Source organism: Ascaphus truei, chromosome 17 (assembly GCF_040206685.1).
Source record: "Ascaphus truei isolate aAscTru1 chromosome 17, aAscTru1.hap1, whole genome shotgun sequence".
Classification (NCBI taxonomy): Eukaryota; Metazoa; Chordata; class Amphibia; order Anura; family Ascaphidae; genus Ascaphus; species Ascaphus truei.
This window is the reverse complement of record NC_134499.1, coordinates 37,511,051-37,536,966: the sequence shown is the minus strand read 5'-3', so window position 1 is coordinate 37,536,966 and position 25,916 is coordinate 37,511,051. Positions and strand designations below refer to the sequence as shown.

At 40.9% G+C, this 25,916-nt stretch overlaps 1 protein-coding gene across 2 annotated transcripts; it reads left to right on the top strand.

Moving 5' to 3' along the window:
* Positions 1-534: 534 nt before the first annotated feature.
* Positions 535-25,845, top strand: CCDC66 (coiled-coil domain containing 66). Of its 2 annotated transcripts, none has more exons than XM_075574845.1 (20): positions 535-665; positions 2,165-2,355; positions 6,396-6,460; positions 6,711-6,736; positions 6,888-7,320; positions 9,823-9,961; positions 10,373-10,479; positions 11,203-11,306; positions 12,514-12,687; positions 13,374-13,505; positions 14,964-15,193; positions 16,688-16,772; positions 17,623-17,784; positions 18,840-18,984; positions 19,549-19,695; positions 20,022-20,485; positions 21,499-21,536; positions 22,510-22,793; positions 23,502-23,626; positions 25,470-25,845. In XM_075574845.1, the coding sequence occupies exons 2-20, from the start codon at positions 2,345-2,347 to the stop codon at positions 25,530-25,532; spliced, it is 2,934 nt and encodes a 977-aa protein (XP_075430960.1). In that variant the 5' UTR covers positions 535-665; positions 2,165-2,344; the 3' UTR covers positions 25,533-25,845. The 2 variants fall into 2 exon arrangements, with proteins under 2 accessions (XP_075430960.1, XP_075430959.1); XM_075574844.1 differs by lacking the exon at positions 2,165-2,355 and adding an exon at positions 1,959-2,126.
* Positions 25,846-25,916: the final 71 nt, after the last annotated feature.

The following is a 25,916-nucleotide window of genomic DNA, read 5'->3' as shown; positions in this document are numbered from 1 at the left end:
CCCCTGATGGGATTTCTCCAAAGTACTGAGGTGCCCCTGGGCACCCAACCTCCCTGGTGTCCACAAGACAGCACTGCCCACAGTAACTGAAAGTGTCATAGATGATGTCATAGATGATGCCCAGGTGCTCCAGCAACCGGGTATGGCCCAATAGCAAAAGGGATCCACTGATTCAGCGACGTCGATGTCAGCAAAGGCTCTGCCTCTGCGTGGGGTGAACACCGGTAGGAGGGTCTCACCTTTGATAGTCTTTGATAGTGCAGTGGTGGTCCTGCCCAAGACCACAGTCCACAAATCGCTGTGCGATGTCTTCCAATGGCACTATGCACTAACTGTATACAGCTACAGGGGAAATGTCCCCAGCTAGGGGTTTCCCTGTAGCAGCCACAATCTGATTAGGTGAGTGGGGCCTATCTTGAACCTAAAGGGTTAATCTGGCCTAGTCTGGATGCCACTGACACCTAGACCCTACCTTCCCTTTCTCTGTCCTGGCTCCAACTGTCAGTCCCCCTAACTGTCAGAATTCTAACTGCCATGCATCTCTCAAATGGCAACATCTGGTCTGCAGCCACTGAGGCTGCTGGAACTTGTAGTTCCCCTGCTATACTCCTAATGGCCGTCGCTTGCGCTTGCTACTGCGCATCCTCCCTGCTGCCTATGGAAAGGTAAGGGGACAAACAGAGGACCAGGGGGACCCAGGCTATACATTGGGATAATGGAAATATTTTCAGGGAGAAAGAGGAGAAATGTACATTTTAGCTCCAAATCAGGGAGTCTCTCTGATAAATGGAAAGTATTGGATTTGGTTGATATGTGAACAACCCAGACAACATTCCCTGATTTTCTGGGTCTGACTGATTTGTAAACAGTCTCACTGATATTCTGCATCAGCAAAACTGAAACGTGAATATATTATAACCTCTAAACGAACAAAAGTCAGAACTTTTCCATTAAAATGCAGTTTGTGGTCCAGAAGCCCCCCAAATCTCACTGATTTTAGCCCTAGGAGGTTGACATATTTGACAAAACTGAAAGGAATGTAAATATATATATTTTAATGACACATAATGTAGTGAAATTTGAATTTGTGTACATTTGTTGCCATTTCTATTTGTGTGAGGTGTAGGGTCACATCTTCCAGCGTCTACTGCCAAGGCGCCCTCCTCCTTCCCCCTGTGCTCCACAGGGAGGGACTTCTAACTGAGAGGGGGGAGAGAAAGAATGGAAGGAAAATCATTTTTTTTAATGTCTCTCGGTTTCTACTTGTGAAAATCTGATCACCGTAGAAACGTGCCGTGTCCCTATCCCTGACCCATTGTCCCTATCCCTCTACCCATGTCCTTATCCCGTTCCCCTTGTCCTTATTCCCATGTCCCTATCCCTCTCCATGTGTCCCAATACTGTGTCCCTATCCCTTTCCCCTGGTCCCTATCCCTTCCCCGTGTCCCTGTCCCCCTATTCCGGTCCCCTTATCCCCGTCCACCTGACCCTATCCCCGTGTCCCTATCCCTGACCCCTTATCCCTGTCCTATCCCTCTCCCCATGTCTTTATCCCTGTCCCGGTGTCCTTATCCCGTTCCCCTTGTCCCTATCCCCATGTCCTTATCCCTGTCCCCGTGTCCTTATCCCGTTCCCCTTGTCCCTATTCCCATGTCCTTATCCCTGTCCCCGTGTCCCAATCCCGTTCCCCTTGTCCCTATCGCCATGTCCCTATCCCTTCCTCGTGTCCCCGTCCCCCTATTCCGGTCCCCTTATCCCCGTCCCCCTGTACCCCTATCCCCGTCCCCCTGCCCCTATCCCCGTGTCCCTATAACCCTGCCCTTGTCCCCCTATCCCTCTACCCCTATCCCCCTGCCCCCGTCCCCCTACCCCTGCCCCCGTAGAGAACTTCCCAAATGAGCGGATCATGACACTTCCCTGTAATATAACAATTGTTGGCCTTTGATGTTCATTTTCAGTCACTCATCATGAACAATGTTGATACCTGGATGCAAATGAAAAGTCAGATTGCTGTGGGCCAATGAGTGTTTGTTCTTTCAAACAAGAAATGTTTTGCCCTCATCAAACATGGCGCTCAGTGCTTCCCTGCTGTATCTCTATGGTTCCAACAGACACAAGACGAACCAGTAAGTAAAACGCTTTGTGATTGGTCGCTGCTCTGCAGGGCGATGTCCTATGGCGATGCACTTTGTTGGTTGGCTGGCAGCAACCGACGTACACAGTGGGAGCCCGTGAAGTGCTGAGGCGCGGGATGGCGGCGGGAGTACGCGCGGGAGTGTGAGTGCGCGCGGATCCCCTCACAGCGGTGTACGCGGGTCTGCGCCTGGTAGGGAGCTGCGGAGCCATGAACCTGGGGTAAGTGCAGCATCATCTCAGCCGCCTGTCAGCCTCTGAGCTGGGACTGGGGCAGTCAGTGTGTATATATATATCTGGGACTGGGGCAGTCAGGCAGTGTGTGTGTATATCTATCTATCTGGGACTGGGGCAGTCAGGCAGTGTGTGTGTGTATATATCTATCTGGGACTGGGGCAGTCAGGCAGTGTGTGTGTGTATATATCTATCTGGGACTGGGGCAGTCAGGCAGTGTGTATATATATATATATATATCTATCTGGGACTGGGGCAGTCAGGCAGTGTGTGTGTATATATCTATCTATCTGGGACTGGGGCAGTCAGGCAGTGTGTATATATATATATATATCTATCTGGGACTGGGGCAGTCAGGCAGTGTGTATATATATATATATCTATCTGGGACTGGGGCAGTCAGGCAGTGTGTGTGTGTATATATCTATCTGGGACTGGGGCAGTCAGGCAGTGTGTGTGTGTATATATATATATATCTGGGACTGGGGCAGTCAGGCAGTGTGTGTGTATATCTATCTATCTGGGACTGGGGCAGTCAGGCAGTGTGTGTGTGTATATCTATCTATCTGGGACTGGGGCAGTCAGGCAGTGTGTGTGTATATCTATCTATCTGGGACTGGGGCAGTCAGGCAGTGTGTATATATATATATATCTCTCTGGGACTGGGGCAGTCAGGCAGTGTGTGTGTATATCTATCTATCTGGGACTGGGGCAGTCAGGCAGTGTGTGTGTGTGTATATATATATCTATCTGGGACTGGGGCAGTCAGGCAGTGTGTGTGTATATCTATCTATCTGGGACTGGGGCAGTCAGGCAGTGTGTGTGTGTGTATATATATAACATACAGAACACCTACAAGCTCAAATTGAACCCCCAAAATACCCACAACATATATATAAGCATATAAGTTTCACAGAGGAGTGAATATATATATATATATATATATATATATATATATATATATATATATATATATAATCTGGGACTGGGGCAGTCAGGCAGTGTGTGTGTATATATCTATCTATCTGGGACTGGGGCAGTCAGGCAGTGTGTGTGTATATATATATATATATATCTGGGGCTGGGGCAGTCAGGTAGTGTGTGTGTATATATATCTATCTATCTGGGGCTGGGGCAGTCAGGCAGTGTGTATATGTATGTATGTATATATATATATAATCTATCTGGGACTGGAGCAGTCAGTGTGTGATACAGGGTTATACTGGCTTTTATTCATATGTACTGTATACAAGATTCATAAATACAGTAGTGTGTGTGTGTGTGTATATGTATATGTGTGTGTATGTATATGTGTATATATATATATATATATATATACATATGTATATGTATATATATATATATATATATATATATATATATATATATATATATATATATGTATGTATGAGAGGGATATGTACTGTAGATAGACATACTGTACATTATTGTAGATTAGTCCTAAATGGCTGACACAAAATGCAATATACTGTGTATGATGGCATTGGCTGCTTTGGAAAGATTCAGGTACGGTTTGAGTTATGAGCCCTGGAAAATGAACCTTTTATTCTGCGTCCTGGGCTGGAGGAGTATCTAGGTGATAAGAACAGTCAGTGGAGTGGGTAACAGTGCTGCCATTCTGGGGCAACAAGCTCTGCACTGTGTGTATCAAAGAAAAAACATTTCAATTCAAAGCGTGTGTGTGTGTGTGTGTGTGTGTGTGTGTGTATGTATGTATATATATATATATATATATATATATATATATATATATATATATATATATATATATATATATATATATATATATATATATATAGCAACTGTAAATATTCCTGTATATTCATTTGCATGTCTTAGACAGGTCTGCAACCCTGTCTTTCACCATTACCACCCAGCAAACAGCATATTATAAACTCAGTTAAGTTATGGTGGGTAAAAAAAGTGACAAAAACCCTCCACAACAAAGCTTATAGCAAATGGATATATTACTGTATGCTCATTTGCATGTATTAGACAGGTCTGCAACAGGTCTGCAACCCCGCCTTTCACCATTATCACCCAGCACACAGCACTTCCACTGCAGCAAGGGATTCTGGGGAATGACATGCAAACGAGCACACAGTGCCACTTGGGCAAGTTTCTTTATTACCTTGTGCCTAGGCCCCCAAAAGGAAACTAAAGACAAGGGGGCCTATGCAGAGAGCAGCGAATTTTAAAATTGGCGAATTTATTAAAAAGTAGCTTTTTTGGAGAGTTTTAATCTCCATATGCAGAAAAGTGCGAATTCTGCTATGTTTAACATGGATGCGTGTGGCGAGTTTAAATTGGCGAGATGCGCGCTTCAGAAATGTGTTAAAACAAATTCGCGCCTTTTTTTTTCCCTTTGCAATGGCCGCGAGCGGCAGTTTTTTCTGGCGAGGCAAAACGGAGACAATCGCGCCATTTTATTGGCGCGAACAGCCGCTAGATGCCGTTCGCGCCTCTCTGCATTAGGATATTTTTAAAACTGGCGAGATTGAGGTTCTCGCCAGCCGCGAGGCGAGTTTTACAAATAGAAAAGAAAAATTGGCGCGTTTTTCGGAACTCGCCATTTTCTGCTGCTTTCTGCGCGATTTTCTCCAAAAAATGGCGAATTTCGAAATAGCGCTGCTCTCTGCATAGGCCCCAAGGACTTGTCATTCATAATTCTGTGTGCAGTGCTGCACACACTGTCAGATATATATTGTTACCAAATGGCTATTGCTGTACACATTTACCTGTTTTTTTGGCAATTATTACATCATACTTATTAAGTTATTAATACTCCCACCCTCCAAAGGGAACAAGTCAGGAAAGCAGAGTGATAGTTTACCTATAGCTACAAGGCTGGGGGTCTGCTTATCAAAGCCGTGTCGTGAGAGCACAGTTATTGAAAGTCCGTTTTCACACTTTTACCCAAAACTTTGATTTCCCCCCCCCCCCCCCTAGATTTTAGTTTCACTGTGCGCTGTATATATTTCGTAGAAACTTTGAACGTTCAGCTCAAATTTTGAGTACAGTGTAATCCAGATCAAATCTTAAATTATTCTCATTAATTATTGATATTGTGCTCCAATTTGTTATACTAAAAATGTTTAAAATGCATCAACACGTGTCATTCATTGTGACACTGAATAATGGTGGGGGGATATTTTATGCAACAGAGTAAGACTACAAGCATTGCAAAAGCTCAGTTTTGGCACAGCCAGAGTGTGAATAATGTGCCGTTGACAGTTTGTTTATTCCCTTTGTCACTTGTGTGAAATTCTGTTAATGACTAACGTCTATTGTAGTTTAGTATAAACAAAACACTAAGAATGTTGGTTGCATAGATTTTGTTTTGTACAGTATTAGACCTCTGCATAGGAGACAAGTAATTTAAAGCAGCCGAGCAGTGCTTATTTTTTGTTTTACTTTCAGAAGTCCTCTCGCCCTTTCGCACTTTTTTATTGTTTAAATCTGATGACCAATTCAGGAGATATAAGCATTTTAAATATGAAGTGTCTGGGAGGTTAGAAGAAATCTGTCTTGCCAGTGCCCACTGCAGTCTAAAGGTTACCACGGTAACACCAGAAGCTAGAGTTTAAGAAAATCATAATTTTTAACACTAATTAGTATTATTTTTTTCAAAGACGGGGCCTGATAAGATACTAACATTATAGAAGTTAAACACCCTTCTGGGAGGATTGCTGCCTTAAAGGAAGAACTAGAGGTCCTGTTCTTTGACATAGGAGAACTTGTTCCATCAAGGCATGCTAGCCCTAAAGCAAATGATTGGAAGCGCTTCTAGACGCAGATTGTACAGATTATATTCTAAGAATACATTATTTGCCAATTTAAACAGTGAATTTATCCTGAGTATTTCATAGGAAATACCGATTTGTTCTCTAGCCCATTTTGTGTGAGATAAAATGCTATTGTTTCCTTAAGTTCATACATAAATTGCAACCTGAAGATCATAACATTATCAGAAATTCTGTCGCAAGTTGGTGTATTTTCTTTTGCAGTGATGGTCTAAAACTTGAAACTCAAATTTTGAATGGAAAAACCAAGCTCATTTTGGCTCCATATGGTAAGATTAATCCTGTAATGATGCTTTTTTTTTGTGTGTGTGCAATATACTGTTTTATATCTTTAATTTGCACGTTTTATTATGCATAATATTTTGTTTTACGGCATGTAAAATAATTACGCCTTGGTTGTGTTTAAACAGTTGCTTAATGTATCTCACATTCTCTCCAGTTTAACAACTGATGGCCATGTCGTTTTGTGGTTTAAATACAGTTTTAACGCTAATCGACTCTCTTTTTTTTTTTTTACAGGGGCTCTAGCAAATGGCAACAAACAGGTGAGAAATTTTAGTTGACATATTTGCGTAAATAAGACACTACTATCAATTTCTGTTTCTTTGTGAACTTTACTGCTGCAATCATTTACTCACGCCATCTAATTTTTGGAAAATGATAGTCGCTCACTAACAAAAAGTTGTATACTAACAGGCTGCTAACAAAGCAAGAGCCCAAAACGCAACGTTGAAAACGAAGCAACCGGGGCAGACTCTTAAATCCGTGCAAAGCTACGATGTCAAGGCAGAGCAACCAGCACCAAAAAACAGGTCTCTTATTAATGCTCAAAAGGAACATGGGATTGTGCCATCTGATAAACCACATTCTAACGTACTGAAGGAGTTGGAAAACAAACGCCTTACTTCCGTCCTTCAACAAAATGTTCAACCTGGGAAAACAAACCCAGTGTCCAAAAAGTCATTGGCATCTAAAGTATACAAGCCGAGGCCCAAACACAACCATGCTATCTCTGCTGAAGAGTTGAGAGAGAGCTTGGTTTGTCTGACCCAAGAGCAGTTCCAGCAGATACTGATGACCATCAATCAAGGAAGCCAATCGGTCTCCAAAGTACAGAGTGAAGACGGAGGTAAGGGAAATTACTTGATTGGAAATGAGTGCAAAAACTTTTCTGTTTTTTATTTAAAAGCAGACGTGCATCTAGATGGTAACTTACTAATAAGAATTGTTTTTTTAAAGGGGGTCCCAGATACCACACAATATAACATCCACACACACGTTCTATTTCTATGCAAACCTGAGGGTTTATCACATTTAGGAGCGGGATTTAGCAAAGCTTCACCCACAAATATCCCATGGTACAATAATTCAGAAGCAAGTGTGTCCTAGGAGGTTGTATAAGAGGGAAAAAATAGCGGAGCACAGCAACAGGCACCAGAGAGGAGGCTGGACAATGAAAGCCGTGAAAACGATTTATTTAAGAAAACATCCACGCAGTTACTCTGACGCGTTTTGTACCCGTCGGTACTTTGTTTTCTTAAATCCTTTTTCACGGCTTTCATTGTCCAGCCTCCTCTTGTGCCTGTTGCTGTGCTCCGCTTTTTCTCTCTCATACTTCTGTTCTTATCACCGGCTGGAGCACACATCTGACACAACTTCATACATTGCTGCCACACTGTTTGAGGGATTACGGTGAGGATAAACGTGAGTTTTGATACTATCTCATCCTATCCCGGGGCCCGCCTGCCAGCAAGTTTATTTTGGACAATAGGTGTGTGTTTGGGACGACTTACCCTGGTAGCGTCGGCTCACTGGTTGGGCTCCAGCTGCGGGATTCTCTTCACCCCCCCCCCCCCCCCACCAATACTGCTCCGTCGTTTACCTGCTGAATCAGCTTTATACACGGGCACACTCATTACGAACATTAAAGCCTTGCAGCGTGCATATCCTGCCTTAGGCTTTGGTCCCGCTGTGTCCGGCGGCGCGCGCGGCAGCGGACCACCAGCCCCTTTCCTCTAGTGTACAGGTCCCCGCTGGCTCCTTACTACTTGGCTGACTGCAAGGTCAATTGCCTGTCAGCGCGCCGCCTGTCTGCAGTGCGGGCGCGCTGACTGAGGGAGCGGGGCCTTAGCCTTAGTTCAGGCACCCCTATGGACATTTATACTTGTCAATGACTACATGAACAGTCAGCATTAATCTCTGACATACATCGAGAGCATCCGCACAGGGGTTTCCCCTTTTTTCTGTCCTAGGACGTTGTTAATTAAGCTTTGAAGAGGCCACTCACGTGATCGGCCGAAAAAACTTCCATTGACGACATGGACGTTTGAAAAATGCCTTAGTGTTGGTGCGTGCAAGTGTGTGCAATTTCTGCCTGGTATGATATAGGGCATTTACATTCTACAGGCATACCCCGGTTTAAGAACACTCACTTTAAGTACACTCGCGAGTAAGTACATCTCGCTCAATAGGCAAACGGCAGCTCACGCATGCGCCAGTCAGCACGTCCTGAACAGCAATCCCGGCTCCCTACCTGTACCGAAGCTGTGCGCAAGCGGGGAGACTATAGAGCCCGTTACAAATGCCTTATTTACATCAGTTATGCACGTATATGACGATTGCAGTACAGTACATGCATCGATAAGTGGGGAAAAGGTAGTGTTTCACTTTAAGTACATTTTCGCTTTACATACATGCTCCGGTCCCATTGCGTACGTTAATGTGGGGTATGCCTGTATTAATAATTTGAAGCTACTTTTGTAGTATTTATCTCCTCCCACAAACCAGCAGCTGGCTTTGTTTAGACAGATAAGCAACCACTTTTAGATAAGAGCCTCTTAGCGACGTCTCCTGACTGGAATAGTGAAGTTACCGCCTCCGTTTAGGTTCTCGTTGGTTACCAATGCATGTATCATGACTCATGCATATTTCTTTCTCTGGCCAGTAAGCGCATATACATTATTTTTTATTTGAGCTATTTTACCAGGCAATTGACAGGCATTTTTAACATCACAAAAACAAGAAACATATAAATAAAATAACAGAGGTGATGACCTTTTTCAATACTTGTTCCCTCAGTAGAAAATATTACATTGCAACTAGGAATTTTCTTTCTTATTTCTTTTATCTCTTCAATCTCGGTAGACCTTGTACACTATATTGTTTGCTAGATTAAAATGATTGCAATTTGGAATATTTAGCAATTTTGAGCTTTCTCTATAACCTTGCCCTATTTATGTATTTCCCCTCAAATCTAACCAAAGATTAGACAGGCTGGAAACCCCTCAATCATACTAAATATTGCAGCATTTTCAAAACGTGTGGATCTGTTTTGCTTTAATTTGGCACTGGGCAAACCAATCATTTGGAGCTATTCATGAAAATGTTGATCTTCTCAATTTAAAAAATAAAATGGATTGAAGAAGTATTTGATTATTTATTTCTTCAAAGTCCAAACTTGACAAATACATTGTATACCTGGTGTGCTGCCTATTGATAATTGGTTGACATCAATGTTCATGTTGGGTAATTCGTCTAGGAAGAGCATACTATGATTCTATTGCCTTTTTTAATAAGCTGAAAGTTAATTCTTAGTCTATGTATCTAATTTATAAATCAAAATTTGTCGAAGATGCTGATACTAATGAGGCGTCCGAAGAAACCATTGCAGGACTTCTAACAGCTGGAGCTGAAACATCTGGCAAAGATGGGCATATTTCTGCATTAACTGAAAAACAAGATCTTCAGACGGTTGAGCAGACAACAAATATGTACGTTAGATTTTTCTCAGTTTTTAACATTTACCTGTTTTATCATAAGTAGTCTTGTGTTTTTTTGTTTTTGTTTTTTTTATTTTTTCCCCAAATTCATCTGTCCAAAAATTCTTATTGTGATATACAATAGGTCACATACTGTACACCCGCTTCTTTTTAGCAACTGCACACACAGTCTAATGATCATAACAGTTTGTATCGATGCTGTCCCTCAAGTCTTGGAAAAGGCTAGTTTAGGATCTTGAAGCCCCCATTTTAAGCTACTTACAAATTTGTTATATCAACATGTATTGTGGCTAAAATAATGTGGTATGTCCATCTTCAATCTTGTTGTATCTCTGTTCCCAAATGCATATGTTGCGTGAAAGAAAAATAAAGGGCCATTGTTTGTCATTGATCGTTCTCTAGGCAAAATGCACGGCAGCAAGGCGGCAATATGTTTAGTACTCTCGGGGAAGGGGAGAGAGGTAAAAGTCTGCAGGAAGTGAAGAAAGCCCAATGGAAGAAGGAGCTAGGTATGTACTGTACATGTTGTTTTCCAATGCTTGCTTGATAAGTGTGACTGAACCTGGCCCCGTGCTTACAGAGGCCCTGCACTCTTCCCCGGTCCAACTTCAGTAATCACAGATTAAATGTGGGGGTTTAAATTAACCACCACAACATTTAAACTGTGATTACCAGAGGAGAGTGCCGCAGGGCCTCTGTAAGTGCCGCAGGGCCTCTGTAAGTGCCGCCATGTCCTCCTGCTACCATGAGATGACGCGGTGCCTTGATGAAGTGACGTCGCATGACACGTGGCAGGCAAGAGACCCCCCCCCCCCCCCATTGCCAAGGCGACGCGTGGTAGCAGGAGTAGACTCCGGAGAAGGTAAGAGGGCCCGGGCCCCATAGTTCCTTTATCTACACTAACACTGTGTATATGGAACATTATGTTGCAGATGCCTTATAGATTTAAGGGCCTTGTGTGTTTACTGAATCAGATGGCACATTTCTGGCAAAAATCTCAGTAGGGATTTTCGGGCAAGAACTGACCAAGCAGCTGCCCATTAAGCATTAGAGTTGCTGCTAGCTTGACTGACGTTTCTTTATTTTATTTTTTAAATTGACTCTTGTTAAGAGTACCTGGATTATTCCATTCTGCAACACAGGACCTTATTTCTGTTCTTGAGCTTTTATTATATTTTATTTTATATTATAGCAAAATAACTTTTTTTTCCCCCCTCATTTAATTCCTGAAGATGAGCAAATTGCTATAAAGAAGAAAATGAAAGCGTCTGCACAGGAGCGAGCACTATCCAGGCATCATACAACACATGGCGCAGAATATCCTGGGCAATCAAAAGTAAGGAAGCTCAGAGGAGCCACATTTCTACACTTAAACTAAAGTGTCCAACAATACCACTTTATCTAGGTTTATAGCATAATTAATCCTACACTTTTTTTTTTTTTTTTTTAAATTATACATTCATATAGTTTCTGAACTGTTGCATATTTATCTAGTCAACCTAGCCTTTCCTTAGGCTTTAGTTCTTAGATTTTGGCAATCCAAAACGTTAGAAAAGGGTAAAGCGTTGTAGTATCCGGCTTAGTTTTTTCAGTGTTCTGTTTTATGTGTATTTTTAAAACCTCTGTTAAATAATCAAAGGTGCAGTTCCTCAAATTTATTTACCTTGAAAGTCAGCTCTGCCCATTAGAACGGACTACCAACCGTTATTATTTGCTAGCTTTTTTTAAATGTTATTTGTATTTGAGAGGCCCAGAGCCTGCACAGAGTGTTCACTTGGCAAATCCTGCTATTTATTGCTTTCTGCTTCTCCCCACCAGGATGCACAGATCTGCTATCCATGCAGATAAGTGTCTTGTCTTATGAGCCTGTCAGAAAAGATTTATTATTTCAAGTGCAATTATGTCACTAATTGAGAGGGGCTTCGCAGTCATTTACATTACGATTTATCATATATTTTTTTTGCTCATTCTGTAAGAGTGCAAAAGGAAAATTTGAGCTTGCATTCACCCAGTCATCGGTAGTTTTCACTGCGTCCAGCAGGTAACGTGCTATGATCCTGTGTCCATACGGCTGGGGACACTCTATATTACTCCATATGTAATGTCATTCATTTTGTATGCATAAAATACGCAATTTACAATATAATTGAGCTCTGAAAAACCAGGTGATATTATTTATCTCTTTAAAAATAAGCATGCAGAAGCAACTGCACCTTGAAAGTATCATTAGTCCCTTGTTTTGTTTTACTTTATTATAGACTGTTTTCCCCCGCCCCATAACAGAGAGATCTGTTATTTACCTTTTTGTTTACAAAATATAGACTAGTATTTTAGTAAATGTAAAATAAGTGTGCTGCAGACTTCTATTTTACAAGCTGAGATTTGTATTCTTCAATACAAAATATAGCGATAAACGTGGCAAATTATTTTGATATACGCTACATTTATTCCATATGACCTCCCCTTAAACGTGTTTGTCAAACTGAATTATACAGATCTATAAAACCGTTATTTTATTGATTAAAATACATGTATCTTTTTAGGAAATGCATGTTAATGACACTGGCGCTATGGACCAAGACGATCTATTGCCTAAGACATCCACAAGTACAGAGACCAGCGAGTCTCCACCAGTTTCGAATGGCCCAAGTGGAAGGGCCTCAAGTTTTAGTTCACCTGAACTTCCTGCTGCTATTCGTACTGCTTTTGTTCTGGGGGTAAGATTGTAATATATTTATCAAATGCATGTATGCTTAATCTCGCATGCCAAATAATTTTCTTTTCATTTTAATGGTTTAATCTCTGTGTTTTTTGTTTTTTAAATGCATATAAAAATGAGAGAATAGTTTGGGACGGTGTGAGATTATCCTTCTGGACTATTTAGAAGAAGAAAAATGATAAACGCTTGTGAAGCGTTTGTAATAATGAATGCACCTATTATTTATTAGAATTTGTCACCCAGGCATCAGTCATTTTCTATGTCTATATCCAAAATTATACTGATATATATTAACAAGTGACACTATCCAAGAATGTACTTGTGCCTCTCTGCCAACAAAGTAATAACATTAATTTTAATAAAATACTTTTTTCTTATTCTGTTTTACTTCATTTGATATGTGGGGTGTTGTATTAGGGGGGGAAATATATACTGTATTATATTTTTTCACAGCAAAAGGAGCAAGAAATGCATTGGTTTGAAATGTTGCAAACCGCACCAGTGTTTAAAATGTAGTTTCTAAACTGTTACTGTGCATCATGGCTGCTATGGGCAGTGTGTCATTTTAACTTATTTGTAGCAGAAGTTGACCAAAAGTAGTTGGCTTTGAAATGTGAAAATCTGCGCTAATAAACAACTGAGAATGCTGGACAGCATGATTGAGAGATTTTGCCTGATTTTTAGGAAGCAGCGCCATTGGATCACCCCTTCAGTGCTGTTAAGCGTCAACAACAAAAGAAATGGCTTGAGGAGCTTAATAAACAGAGGGATGAACTTATCCTTCGGAAAATGCAAGAAAAACAAAAGTTATCGGAGGTAGGCGGTGCTTACATTTGCAGCATTATGGGGGTTATGCACAAAGCAGCAGTGATAAGTGTTTTTAAGTGAGATAAATACCTTTTATGGTGCAATATTGCGTGCAGCGTGATTCACAAAGCAGTGATAACACTGAAGTATTGCGCTTAAAAGGCTTTTTATCATCAAAACACAGTAATTGATAAAAAATTTGCACCATAAAGCATTTATCTCACTTAAAAACACTTATCACTGCTTTGTGCATAGCCCCCTATGTGTATATGTGTATATATTTAATTTTTATATATCTATCTCTCTCTCTGAAGGGAATCTTTTTACCACCATAAAATGATTAATGTGTTATTTTTATAGATACCGTATTTCCTCGATTTTGTAAGACGCCATCGATTGTAAGACGCACTATCGATTTGGCCCTTACTATCGAAGAAAATTCCTTTTTCACTTACCATGTCAGAGGAGGAGGAAGAAGCGGGCGGCAGGAGAGGTCCCACGTCTGCAGATGGTTGAAGATGGACAACGGGCGGGACAGGTCCCAAGTCTGCAGGTGAATGAAGATAAGAAGATGGCGGGCAGACTGTAGCAGGAGATCATAATAGCATGAGAGCAGGAGCAGAGCGGCATAGGGGAACGGCTTGAGAGGTGCACACTGTAACGCCGGAAGTTGACCGGAGTCCGACTTCCGGTTTCAGTGTGCACCTCGAAAGCCGTTTCAGCTCTGCTGCTATTATGATCTCCTGCTACCGCACGCCTGCCGTCTTCTTTTCTTCATTCACCTGCAGACTTGGGACCTTTTCTGCCGCCCGCTTCGTCCTCCGTTGACATGGGACCTTTCCTGGAACATGATAAGTTGAAAGAGGGGGTTAGTGCTGTAGACACTTAAAAAAAAAAAATTATACATCGATTCTAAGACGCACCCCGATTTCAGACATGTGAAAATCAGAAAAAAGGTGCGTCTTAGAATCGAGGAAATAGGGTATATGTTAATGCTAAACAGAAATCTCTATTGTTCAAGATAAAATATAGTTGATAGTGTGTGCATGCATAGATAACCCGAAAAGGCATTACAATCTGCAAAAAAATAGTTTTTGAGCCATTAATACACATTTTTTACAGATTGGATTGCCTGTCCTACTGTCGGTTTATGTATTATTGGACAGTACGCACCCTGGCCCACACTGATTTTTGCAAGTTGAGGAGTGAGGCCCTCTAATTCACACAATACAGACTGGGTACTCCAGCAATATACATATAGGAGATGTGTAAGAACATATGAGCAAAAGGCAGGCACTCCAATTAATATAAATATATCTATTTAACACGCACAGCTTGACTTTGCTAGAGTTGGGACTGTGCAAAATATTTAATTTTTCAGAAGACAATGCATTGAGTTATTTATTTAATGATGGCCCCCACACCACAATACATTCTTTAATTCCACTCTTCTTTTGCATTTTGTAGACGGAGGAACCTGACAGGTGGGCAATGCATTTTGATTCCTTTAAGAAGCAAAATGATCCTCCTAACACAGCAAGAAAGCAACAGTCTGAAAATCCATTGCCATCTCCAGAACTAGCAGATCCAGTGCCACTGGAGCTGCCCACATCTCCAACTCCAAGCTATCCGCAGCGTGCAGGATCGGGGGTAGTCAAATCTGCTGAGGAAGATCATGTACAAGGCCAAAAAGCTGGGCAAGTCCATTAGCCTGAAGGAATGTTGGGAATTTAGCAAATTGCAACTGCATTTTATTGAAATATGTATGCATTTATTTTATTGGACTGATGGAATGTTTTATATCTAGTATTAAAATAGAATGGGTCATCTTTTTAGTAGTACAATCAAAGATGTTAGTTTGTAATATTTTAATATCTAGCAGCAAAACCATTAAAGTGACCAAAGAGGTAGCAAAATTATATTAATCAAAGCAATATTGTCTGGTTGTGCTAATTTTCCAAGGCGTCGAATTAGAAAAGTGTGCAAGTATAAGGGTCAGAAGTGTACATACTGTGTGTGTTTGTATTGTAAACATACTTAATTATCAGATTTAAAGTAAATGTTACACTTACAAAATATTGATCACTGTTGCTTTATAAAGGGTTTCAGTATGAAAAATTACACTTGGCTATTGGAGCAACTTGCAAAGAAATTAGAGCAGGAAAGAAAATAAGCGCTCCCAGTGACTGAATTGTGATGTAATAATAATAAATGACTTGTGAAATAAAGAAAATTAGATTTTGCAGCTCCAGCCTTCACATAGACTGAGTGCTTGGTCTATTCAAATAAGCAGAATTTCTTTGTATTGGTGGGGCACAGATGACTTTGCCCAATAAAGGTAAAATGGGGTCAGAGATGGACCTATATCAACTAGATGTAGTCTCCTCTTATGTGGCATGATCAAACAAATAAAATGCAGGCTATAGTGTAGTAGTAAGAAGAGTGCAGTATATTAAACCATAATAATGTGGCAATTCCACTCACATGTTCTCAATGTAAATTGGGCATATAGTGCAAGTGTGCAGCAGATGGTACTGACGATATTGTTCAGACCGCTCGACTCCCCTAGCGTGACGTCCGATTGATGTCACTTCCGGTATATGCACTTAGCGCTGCACACACACTCCGTTTCCACAGGCAAAATATCTCTCCATAAATCGGGACAACGCGTTTGGCCGTTGCTGGATTTCTCAGGAGTCAATCTGACTCAATGATAGCTATCTCTAACATACAATACACCAACTATTACAATTAAAAGAAAAAGTATTGGGTAAGCGTAAACTAAATCATCCAAGAGTCTCTTAGTACTGTAATCGTTTTTGAAAGGTAGTCACTGAAAGGCATACTTATGTTTTACTTAATGGTTAGAACTCCAACTACACTATTGACCATGTTTTCAGGTAACTGCCTTTGCTCTTTTCAATAAGCCTCTACTATTAGTGGATATTGTCATTTATTTTTATCAACATCCTTTTTATTAAAGCGCACACCTGCCGCAAACAAAAAAACCTCAGTCACACACAGTTTCCTAACAGGACCAGAGCCAGGAGAAATATACACACACTGCCTTTTTTTTAATAAAAACAAAAATGAATATTGGAACAAATACTTGGATGAATGTAGAAATACAGAAACGTTGCACTACAACACGTGGTTTATGTAGATTGACATTTTACGGTCTGTCCTTTCAGTTTTCTCCGTACCATGACTGCTCTATTAGATCCTGTGCAGATTGAAGAACGAGACAAAAGAAGGGTGAAACAGCTGGAACATCAGGTACTCTCGCACGCACCATACACACGCATTTATTTCCTGAGTAAAGCAAAGGCGCCTCTGTAAATGGTTTAGTTTTAGGGCTGGTGTGTGCGGACTAGGACATTTTGGTTGGCCGCAGCCGTTATTGCCGTGATCCAGTCGCCGCCGGCGTTTACCTGCCACTCATCTCGCCGCCAAGGTAAGCCCCTGAGAAGCCTGCATCTAAACCCCTAACACGAACGGTACCTCATATCCGAAAAACCTTTATCCCTTACCCCCAAGTCCGCCTTACCCCGACCACTAAAACCCCTTAAGTTAACTTACCTCAGCGGCCAAACGCCGACGGCGACTTGGTGGCAGTGAAATGGCCACAGCCAAAAGTCTGATTCCGTGGCGTGTGTGAGTAAAATGATTTCTGTAATGGTGGTTATTCAATAAAGGTCTTGCCCACCCAGCTGGGGGCGCTGATGTAGATATGCTGATCAGTACAAAGAATTGACTAATCGCTTTTACTGTCGGCACCTAATTACAAACGCAGCGCTAACCCACACCAGCAGTCCGTATGTATCTGTAGAATAGTCCAGATACTTTCACTTGTCAAAGATCATTGGACGTCACAGCACATGTGACGTAGTAGACCTCATCATCGCACCTCAGAAAGTTGGACACACAGATTCCAAATGTATCAGATGTAAATTCAGGGACTAGAAATCCAAGAGCCTGTGTAATTCAACAGTAATTCAGGCTGATACTACAGTTTTTTCTTCTTCTTGGTCTAATCTTGTATGTTCTTTTGTGGTAGCTTTTTGTGATGCCATGTTCTGCTGTCCGCTAATTTTTCCTAACATCCTTCTGCTCACCGTAACATAAGAAAGCCATCGCCGCGCAAGTTGAAGAGAAGCGCAAGCGAAAACAGCTGGAAGTGGAGCAAAGGCAGCGGGAAGAGCAAGAAGAGGAGCAGCGACTAGCGAGAGAACGAGAACAAATGCAAAAGCATTTTGAAGATGATGCAATTCGACAGAAGCAAAAGGAAGTATGTGCAACTTTGCAGTTTCATTAGCATCATCTCCATTCTGATATATAAAGTCTGTGGTGTCTGTAAATGCTAGTAGTTTGCTAGGAGGCTATGAAAGAGCGCGTAAGTCAGACTATAAGTGACAAGTTGTTTTATATTTTCCATTGCTACTTAATTCAAAGTAATTTATAGATGTTAGAACCTAGAAACCTTCGCCATGCCTTTTTTAAATGTAAAATATAGTGTTGGTCTGCTGCAAAAGAGGTTTCTTACACATTTGTTTAAAATGTATTAATCGCAAGTATATTGGTCACAAAGTAAAGACTTGTGTGAAAAAAATAGTGTAAAAGATAATCGTGCATATCCCCAATAAGATGGGATATATTCAAGAAGATCAAAGGAAAGCGTTAATTCATCTTCCAGCCTGGTCCTCCTGCACTGCTTCACAGAAGAGCTCCCCACTTGAGCTCTTGAATGAGAATAAACTAAATACCATTGAGGGTTGAGGGGACATATAGTGCAATACTTTATGTATGCCCTCACTTCGTAGACACATATGCTCACAAAGAATCAGGCATCACATGGCCTCTTACAGCTGACACAGGCGGGATTAAGCATGCAGTAACACGCTGGATGTGGCCGCTATACGATGTGGGTCCAACGCCACCAGTGGGGAAGAAGACGAGAGACACTAGCGCAGGAAAGGACTAGAGTGAATTTCCCAATCGCGTCCCTTTGTCTGAGCATTCCTGCTGCAACATCCGGGGCTTGTAGTGGCAGCGACCGCATGAGAGATTCTACACACCTGCGATGAGCTGTGTGGTTCCTGTTCCTTTGTGAGTGCATATGGATGTATCCTACAGCAAATACAAATACCACTTGTGAGCACATTCACATCTCAGACAGGTCTGCAATGCTGCCTTTCCCCATTATCTGTTTACATACCATGCTTGCACTGCAGCCAGGGATTCTGGGTAATGACATGCACTGCTACAATATATGGCACCAGTCAGTTAGCGCTTTACTTATGGTGTTTTGTTTAAAGCATTGCTTTATAATATTTCTTTTTGTAGGAAGTCTTGAGTCTCAAGACAAAGGAACTGTACCAAAGTATGCAGAGGGCTCAGGAAGAGGCACAACGAATAAAACAAGAACAGAGGATGCGAAATTTGGCTCAGAAGGGACATGACATTTCTAAATTGCAGAAAAACCTCTCTGGTATTATAATCTTTGGTCTAAGTATTTTTTTCTCCCCCTTTTCAGTAAATGCTTCATTGCCTTGGAAGGAACAGTGCTAATTGTATGCAAATGTTACTGGACTAAGCCCCAAATTTAAGATAAGAAAAGTTCATTATTAAGCCACATTTAAAAGTTCATCCTTGGACATTGTAACCTGTCATTTATTTTACTGCCTTTTTAAATTTTTATTATCTCCGTTTCTTTTATAGCGCTTTCTTTACCTGAGTTGAGGTGGAACAAACACCGACCTTCCTTCCCATGCTGAGCCCCTGTTTGTAAATGAAAACAAATGATTGTGTTTTAGATCTTCCAAAATAATGTAAAAATTCTAATGCACTTTTTTTTTTTTGCCAATCACCCATTTTAACTTCTTAATCACATCTCCCATTTGTTTAATTTAAAGTTGACGATAACGTGTAGATATGTACACAAATATCTCCTCACACTTTTGCTAAGATCCCAAAAAGATTATATCCACAAGAAATCTTCATGTTTCTACTATGAAATGAAACCTTGATGTATCATTTATTCCTTTGTTTTCAGGCGATGCCGTTCAATTGGACTTCAGTAGGTCAGGTAGCAGGGTCACTGATGTGACCCTGGAAGACAATCTCAGTGGAACAAACAGTGTGATGAAAGAGACTTTTGCAACATTGACCTCAGCTCGGAAAGACACCGGTGTACAAACAGGTAACAGGAAAGCCACTTTGGACATACACGTTCGAAATTCTTTGAGGTAGAATTATTATTTTTGTTAATGGAAGTTAAAGTGGGAACTCCTTTTTTTTTTTTTTTTTTTTGCAAACCAGAGCTGCAATTTTACAGTATTGTAGTCGGTTATTCATAGGTACCCGTGCTATTTTAATGTCTAGAACTATCCAGACTGTGTAAATAAAAGCTTTGCTTAGGCCTTATTTGTACTGGATCAAACTGTACGCTGTGTATGGAGGTGAATTAACCAAGGTATCATTTGTAAGCTTTTAAAAAAAAAAAAAAACATTTTTTATGGTCCTTAGATGCGGGAATGTACACAGATGTTGAAATATATGCAAAGGAAACTGTACGGAGACATTTGCAGAGATCCTCTCCAGACATTCCTATAGAATTAAAAAACCAACAGAAAGCTGAAAGGCATCAGAAAAAAATGAAGTCTCAGAGAGAGAAAAGCGGCTCCAGGAAGGAGAACAAAAACATTGACACTTATGAGCACTTTGCTAGAACGGAGAAACAAGTCAAGGAAAATGGTAGGAGACCAGACTGGAATAAAAACAAACCCAGCAAACAGTATGTTCCAGCTTCTGAAAGATATCCAAAGGGACTTCGGAAACAGAGGGAAGAGAGTAAAATCCGGAGACAAATGGAGCTGCTTAATTTGGTGGATAAAACCACTGCAAATAACCAGCAACAAAAGAAGCGGGATTCTCCACGAAGGTCTCCCTCACCTCATGCGGATACCAAAGGAAGGCATACTGTCAGGAAGGTAATGTTGGTCTGAGTGACTGAAGTGTAGAATGTGTGCATTAATATAAATGAAATACACTTTGTAGCATTTAGTATGTTTGAATGCAGTAAGATGTATGTTGAAAGGTTGAGTGAAGTTCAATTAAAGAGTCCTGAATTTAAATGTGTTTATCACCACCCCATTACTTTTACTATCTTATTTATTTATTTTTATTTATAAAATGTGTTACCAGGAAGTAATACATTGAGAGTTACCTCTCGTTTTCAAGTATGTCCTGGACATAGTTAATGACAAATACATGGTTACAAATACAGTTATATCAATGAACAGGGTATACATTATATACAATACATTGCATGCACAGCTAGAGGAGATGTATATTATAGGCTTATGTAACAGTTACAGATCAGATTAAAATGTGAGACAGCCTTAGATTTGAAAGAACTTAAACTGGTGGTGGATGTGAGAGTCTCTGGTAGGCTGTTCCAGTTTTGGGGTGCACGGTAAGAGGAGGAACGGCCGGATACTTTGTTGAGCCTTGGGACCATGAACAGTCTTTTGAAGTCTGATCTCGGGTGATAAGTGCTGCATGTGGTAGGCCAGTGGTGGCCAACTCTAGTCCTCAAGGGCCACCAACAGGTCAGGTTTTCTGGATATCACTGCTTCAGCACAGGTGGCTCAGGCTTTGTCGGAGCCACCTGTGCTGAAGCAAGGATATCACTAATACCTGACCTGTTGGTAGCTCTTGAGTACTGGACTTGGCCACCAATGGAAGAAAAAACAATAGTAAACCTATTCATAACTGTTAATATAGTATGTTTCAAGATTTGAATGTGCTCAATTAACTTCTGTGCACGGGTATCTGTTTCAATCAATGGCTGACTGCCAATTTGTAAATAACGTTTCTGCAGAGGACTAGTTACCAAGAGAACGTATTAGTCCCTAAATTGGAAATTGAAATCTGGTCCAAGTAATTGTTTTTGTATGTTCGCCCAGAAATGTGGGGAAATCTGAACTGGTTTTTATTTTAGGAAGAACAATTTCAGAAAGTTGATTCAAACTTTAAAAGGTAAGTTTGCTTCTTCACAGTTTTTTTGTATAATATTGTAGTACATTTATAGCATTATTCATACCCCCGATTTTCTGCATATATTTTTTACTGATAAGGTAAAATTGGGATAAAACAGACTATTGCTGAACTTGCACAATACCTATACATTATACCTATACATTATACCTTTACATTGTACCTTTACATTGTACTTATACATTGTACCGTTGCATTGTACCTATACATTGTACCGTTGCATTGTACCTATACATTATACCTATACATTATACCTTTACATTGTACTGTTGCATTGTACCTTTACATTATACCTTTACATTGTACTTATACATTGTACCGTTGCATTGTACCTATACATTATACCTTTACAATACTTGTGCAGTTTGGCTGTTTTCTGCCTGAAACGCTTTACATTTGTGCTGTAAATAGAACCCTGCAGATTGCCGCTCACCCTCGCTAGCGGCTATGTATGCAGGGCGGATATGTCCCCTGTGTTTCCTCGTTCCTGCTCACTACTTCCTCCCAGGTGACACATCGGACTGCAGGGGCATGAGAGGGGGGGGGGGGGGGAGACAGCAGCTGTGCGTGAGCAGGCCAAGCAAGACTCCCTCCTGTCACCCCTCTCCCTCCTGGGGTGTGTATTCTCAGAGGGTGGACTGTTGGTAACATTATTAGTACTTATCTGTCAGACTGCACTACATGAAAGTGGAATTCAGAGCAAAGCGTTATTAAAGTTGAATAAATCCCACTTTTCCCATTAAAAAAAAAGAGAAATTCTGTTTTTTTGCTCACTGGAAGACTAGGTTTTAAAATGGGAACACATACTACTTCCCTCGGCTATGTAGGAATTATCATGGTGTGCTAGTTTAATTGAATCAGGTCTGCTTTAGTAAAAGATCCCTTGTGTGCTGAAGGGAGGAAAAGTATTTTTATTGTAGGAAAAATGATAAAAAAAGATGTTTTGCTGTTCCAGACCTGACTCTCCACCAGTCCCCGCAGTGAAAAACAGATTGCACCAAACCCAGAAAAGACAGACTGCTACCTCTAATCGCCCAGTTTACAGCGGGAATTCTGTCCCGGGAAATCTCTACACCAGCACAAAGAATGCCGTCTCTCCAGAGAGCAGTGAACAGGAATCCGAAAGGCCACCTTCCTCACACTTCATCCCTTATGTGCGAACAAGGGAAATCTATTATCTGGATCCAGATGCACCAATGTCAAGGCCTTCAACACATGACCCACAATACAGACATGATGGTATGGACTTGAAATAATGAGCTTGTATAGCTGTTAATGGCAGAGCAGTGCCCTTTGGCTAACATAGGCCCTTATTCTGTAACGGGTGAATAGCACTGATGCGGCACCATCATACTGTGCAAGCCCCTCCTTTCGTGTGATAACACCAGATCGTCACTATTCAAACTTTTACAATGAATAAGAGACTATGCTACTTATTCTGTACATCGCGGTGCTCAACTTCAGTCTAACACCGCTTCAGCACAGGTGGTTCAATGAGAGGCTCAGTCAAAGACTGAACCTCTGAGCCACCTGTGCTGAAGTTGGGATATCCTGAAAACTTGACCTGTTGGGGCGGGGTCTTGAGAACTGGGGCTGAGCCCCCCTGATGTACATGGTAGGCCCTTGTACTCCAGTTTAGTTCCCTCTCTATCTTGTAACTTCCAGTAACTCAAGTGAAGCGTTTGTCCACATGAAATTAAAACCAAAGCCCCTTTCATAATATGCATATTACCGTATCAAGAAATCGCTGCAAAACTAATTAAAGGTTGGAATCCCTACTTATTGATCTATATTTGTACTTATGACACTTAAAATGATTGATTTTTAATAATTGTATGGTGCTTAAAATCTTGCTGCTCCTTTTTAGGGGAGGTATTCATTTACACCATTTGAATCCTTTTGTAGGTCCATACTTGGTATAGTGAAGCCTTTTATTTCTTTTTTTAGGTGATTGTGTATCTCGACAAATCTTCAGTTCTGATCATGCAAGAGATCCATTACTAAATCCTAATGTTGTGAAAAACAGGGACAGGCAGCAAGCAATACTGAAAGGATTATCCGAATTAAGGAAGGTATGTGCCCTTATGATTAAGATTATGCTTCTGTAGTGCTGAAAGCCTGTCAGATAAGTAGAAGATATTGAGGCCTCCATTACTAAGTGGTGCTAATATAATGGGTCACAACCAAGCCTGTTTACAACCAATCACAATTGGAATGTTATTTTCCAATACTGTGCATTTTAATAAATGCTGCATCAGTTTTTATAGATTTAATATTATTGTATATGCATTTAATACAAGACTATAGTTAAAAAAAAAAAAAAAAAAAACTTTTCAAGGTGCCCCCTAAAAATACATTTTTCAGTGTCACCGTTTCAAACCAAAATGTGCATTTGCTTCCCTAAATAAACATGCATTTACTTGTACAAAGTAGTTCTCAATGGTGCAAACCAAATTTTGTCTCTTGAGGTGCATTTTCAGATCAGAAAGTAAAATTACAGAATAGACAGTTATGATAACTTTAATAAAATGCATGTAAATAGTGTCTTATCTTTGGTCACTCTGACACCTTTAATGCTGAGATGATTCTGTTTTACCCATGTTCTATCTTGACACACTTGCAAAAGCATCCTACTACTAAAAATAGACCTCTTATTAGAGGTACTGTAGCCACAGCTCGAGTATACGTGAATGGAATTCGAGTTCTCAGAAGCTTTGCTACAAAACATGCAGAAAAAAGTCTGTCGATTTGCGCCCGCAGCATATAGGTGATTCTTAAACTAGACACAGAGCTTTGGATGAGATTTTTATTTATTTATAAAATGTTTTACCAGGAAGAATACATTGAGAGCCACCTCTCGTTTTCAAGTATGTTCTGATTAACTCTACCCCAGAGCTGGTGGGTTTATTTGGCACACAAAACCGCAACAGTTATAGTTACATTTTGATACAGTACATCAGTAAAATATTGGCTCTCGTATTTCCACTTCCCTAAATGCACAGTGGTGCAAGTCGAGGAGAATTGTATCATCTTTATACATTGAGTTTCACTAATGTAAATTGCACCAATTTGCAACACTTGACCTACATCTCAATGTATCAACCTTGTCTGAAGTACAGGCGGTCCTCGCTTATCCGACGGAATGCGTCCCGCAATATGCCGTTTGATTGCGGGTCCATGTTAATCGGCGGTGGTGACCGTCGGATAAGCGGGTCCGACGTCGGATAACACGCCCAGCGGTAAGCGGGCTGTGCTCGCTTGTATTTGCACAACATAGTATTGTGTCTGTTAGCAGGGTAACAACACCTGCATTTTACAAGAAGTTCTAATCCGTACTGAGACAAAAAATTTTTTTTTGAATAGTTCCCTCTAGCGAGTGTACTGAAGGGGGTTGTACACTTACCGTGCATTTTAATCCCTCATGTATTGTAATCATACTCTGGGCAGCCGACCACTTAGCCCGGGGCCCATGACTAGTCTCCACCTAAGCCCCAGGATGTTGCACATGGGGATGTCCTCTACCCCCTCTGCTCTCACGTCCTACCCACTCTGCTCTCACACCCTACCCCCCCCCCCCCCCACCAATCTCTCCCTCTCACACCCTACCCCCTCTCACACCCTACCCCCTCTCTCTTTCACACCCTTCACACACCCCCCTCTGCTCTCACGCCCTCCCGCCATCTCCATCTCTCTCGTCCTACATGCCCCCCTCATCTCTAAGGCCTTGCCTCTCTCGCTCTCACGCCCTCCCTCCATCTCTCTCTCACCCTACTGCCCCCTCTCACGCCCTACCCCTCTCTCTCTCACGTCCTACACGGCCGCCCTCTCTCGCCTTACTTTTCTGAACAGTGCCACAAAGTGTTTTTAAAAGAAGAAAAGTCAAAGCACATCATTAACATTTACTAATCATTTTAGGGCTTGCTTCAGAAACAGAAGGAATTGGAAACTGGTTTGATACCAGATCTTTGTCAAGAATGAGGCTTCATAACCAGATTCAAATTACATGAGGATTTTATACTCTCTTGGACGTAACTGCAACTTCTTGGCCTACCTTTTTAGAAATGTGAAATGGTCTTAAAGTAATGATGTTGGTTTGTGAATATAAATGTAATTAAAAAAATTTACCTTGTAGTTACTGTATGTAATATTATTAGCAATGTGAGTTTTTGCTGCTGTTTAATATGTTTATTTATATTTGACTTTTCATAGGAGTGTTTTGATGTGCATATTTTGTAGAATTTTAAGTTCATTTTGTTTTTTGTAGACATACAATAAATTATTTTTGTAATAAGTGTATTTTGATACTTTCTTTTTAAGAAGTCTCTGCAGTGGTGGGAAATGGGGGGAATGTGACTGCTGAGA

What these genes read in the sequence shown, in the direction of transcription:
- CCDC66 (XM_075574844.1), top strand. Translation starts at nt 2,068, where the DNA reads ATGGCGCTCAGTGCTTCCCTGCTGTATCTCTATGGTTCCAACAGACAC. An exon ending in GCTCATTTTGGCTCCATATG is followed by an intron (nt 6,461 to 6,710) that starts GTAAGATTAATC and finishes TTTTTTTTACAG; the next exon opens with GGGCTCTAGCAAATGGCAAC. An exon ending in AGTACAGAGTGAAGACGGAG is followed by an intron (nt 7,321 to 9,822) that starts GTAAGGGAAATT and finishes AATTTGTCGAAG; the next exon opens with ATGCTGATACTAATGAGGCG.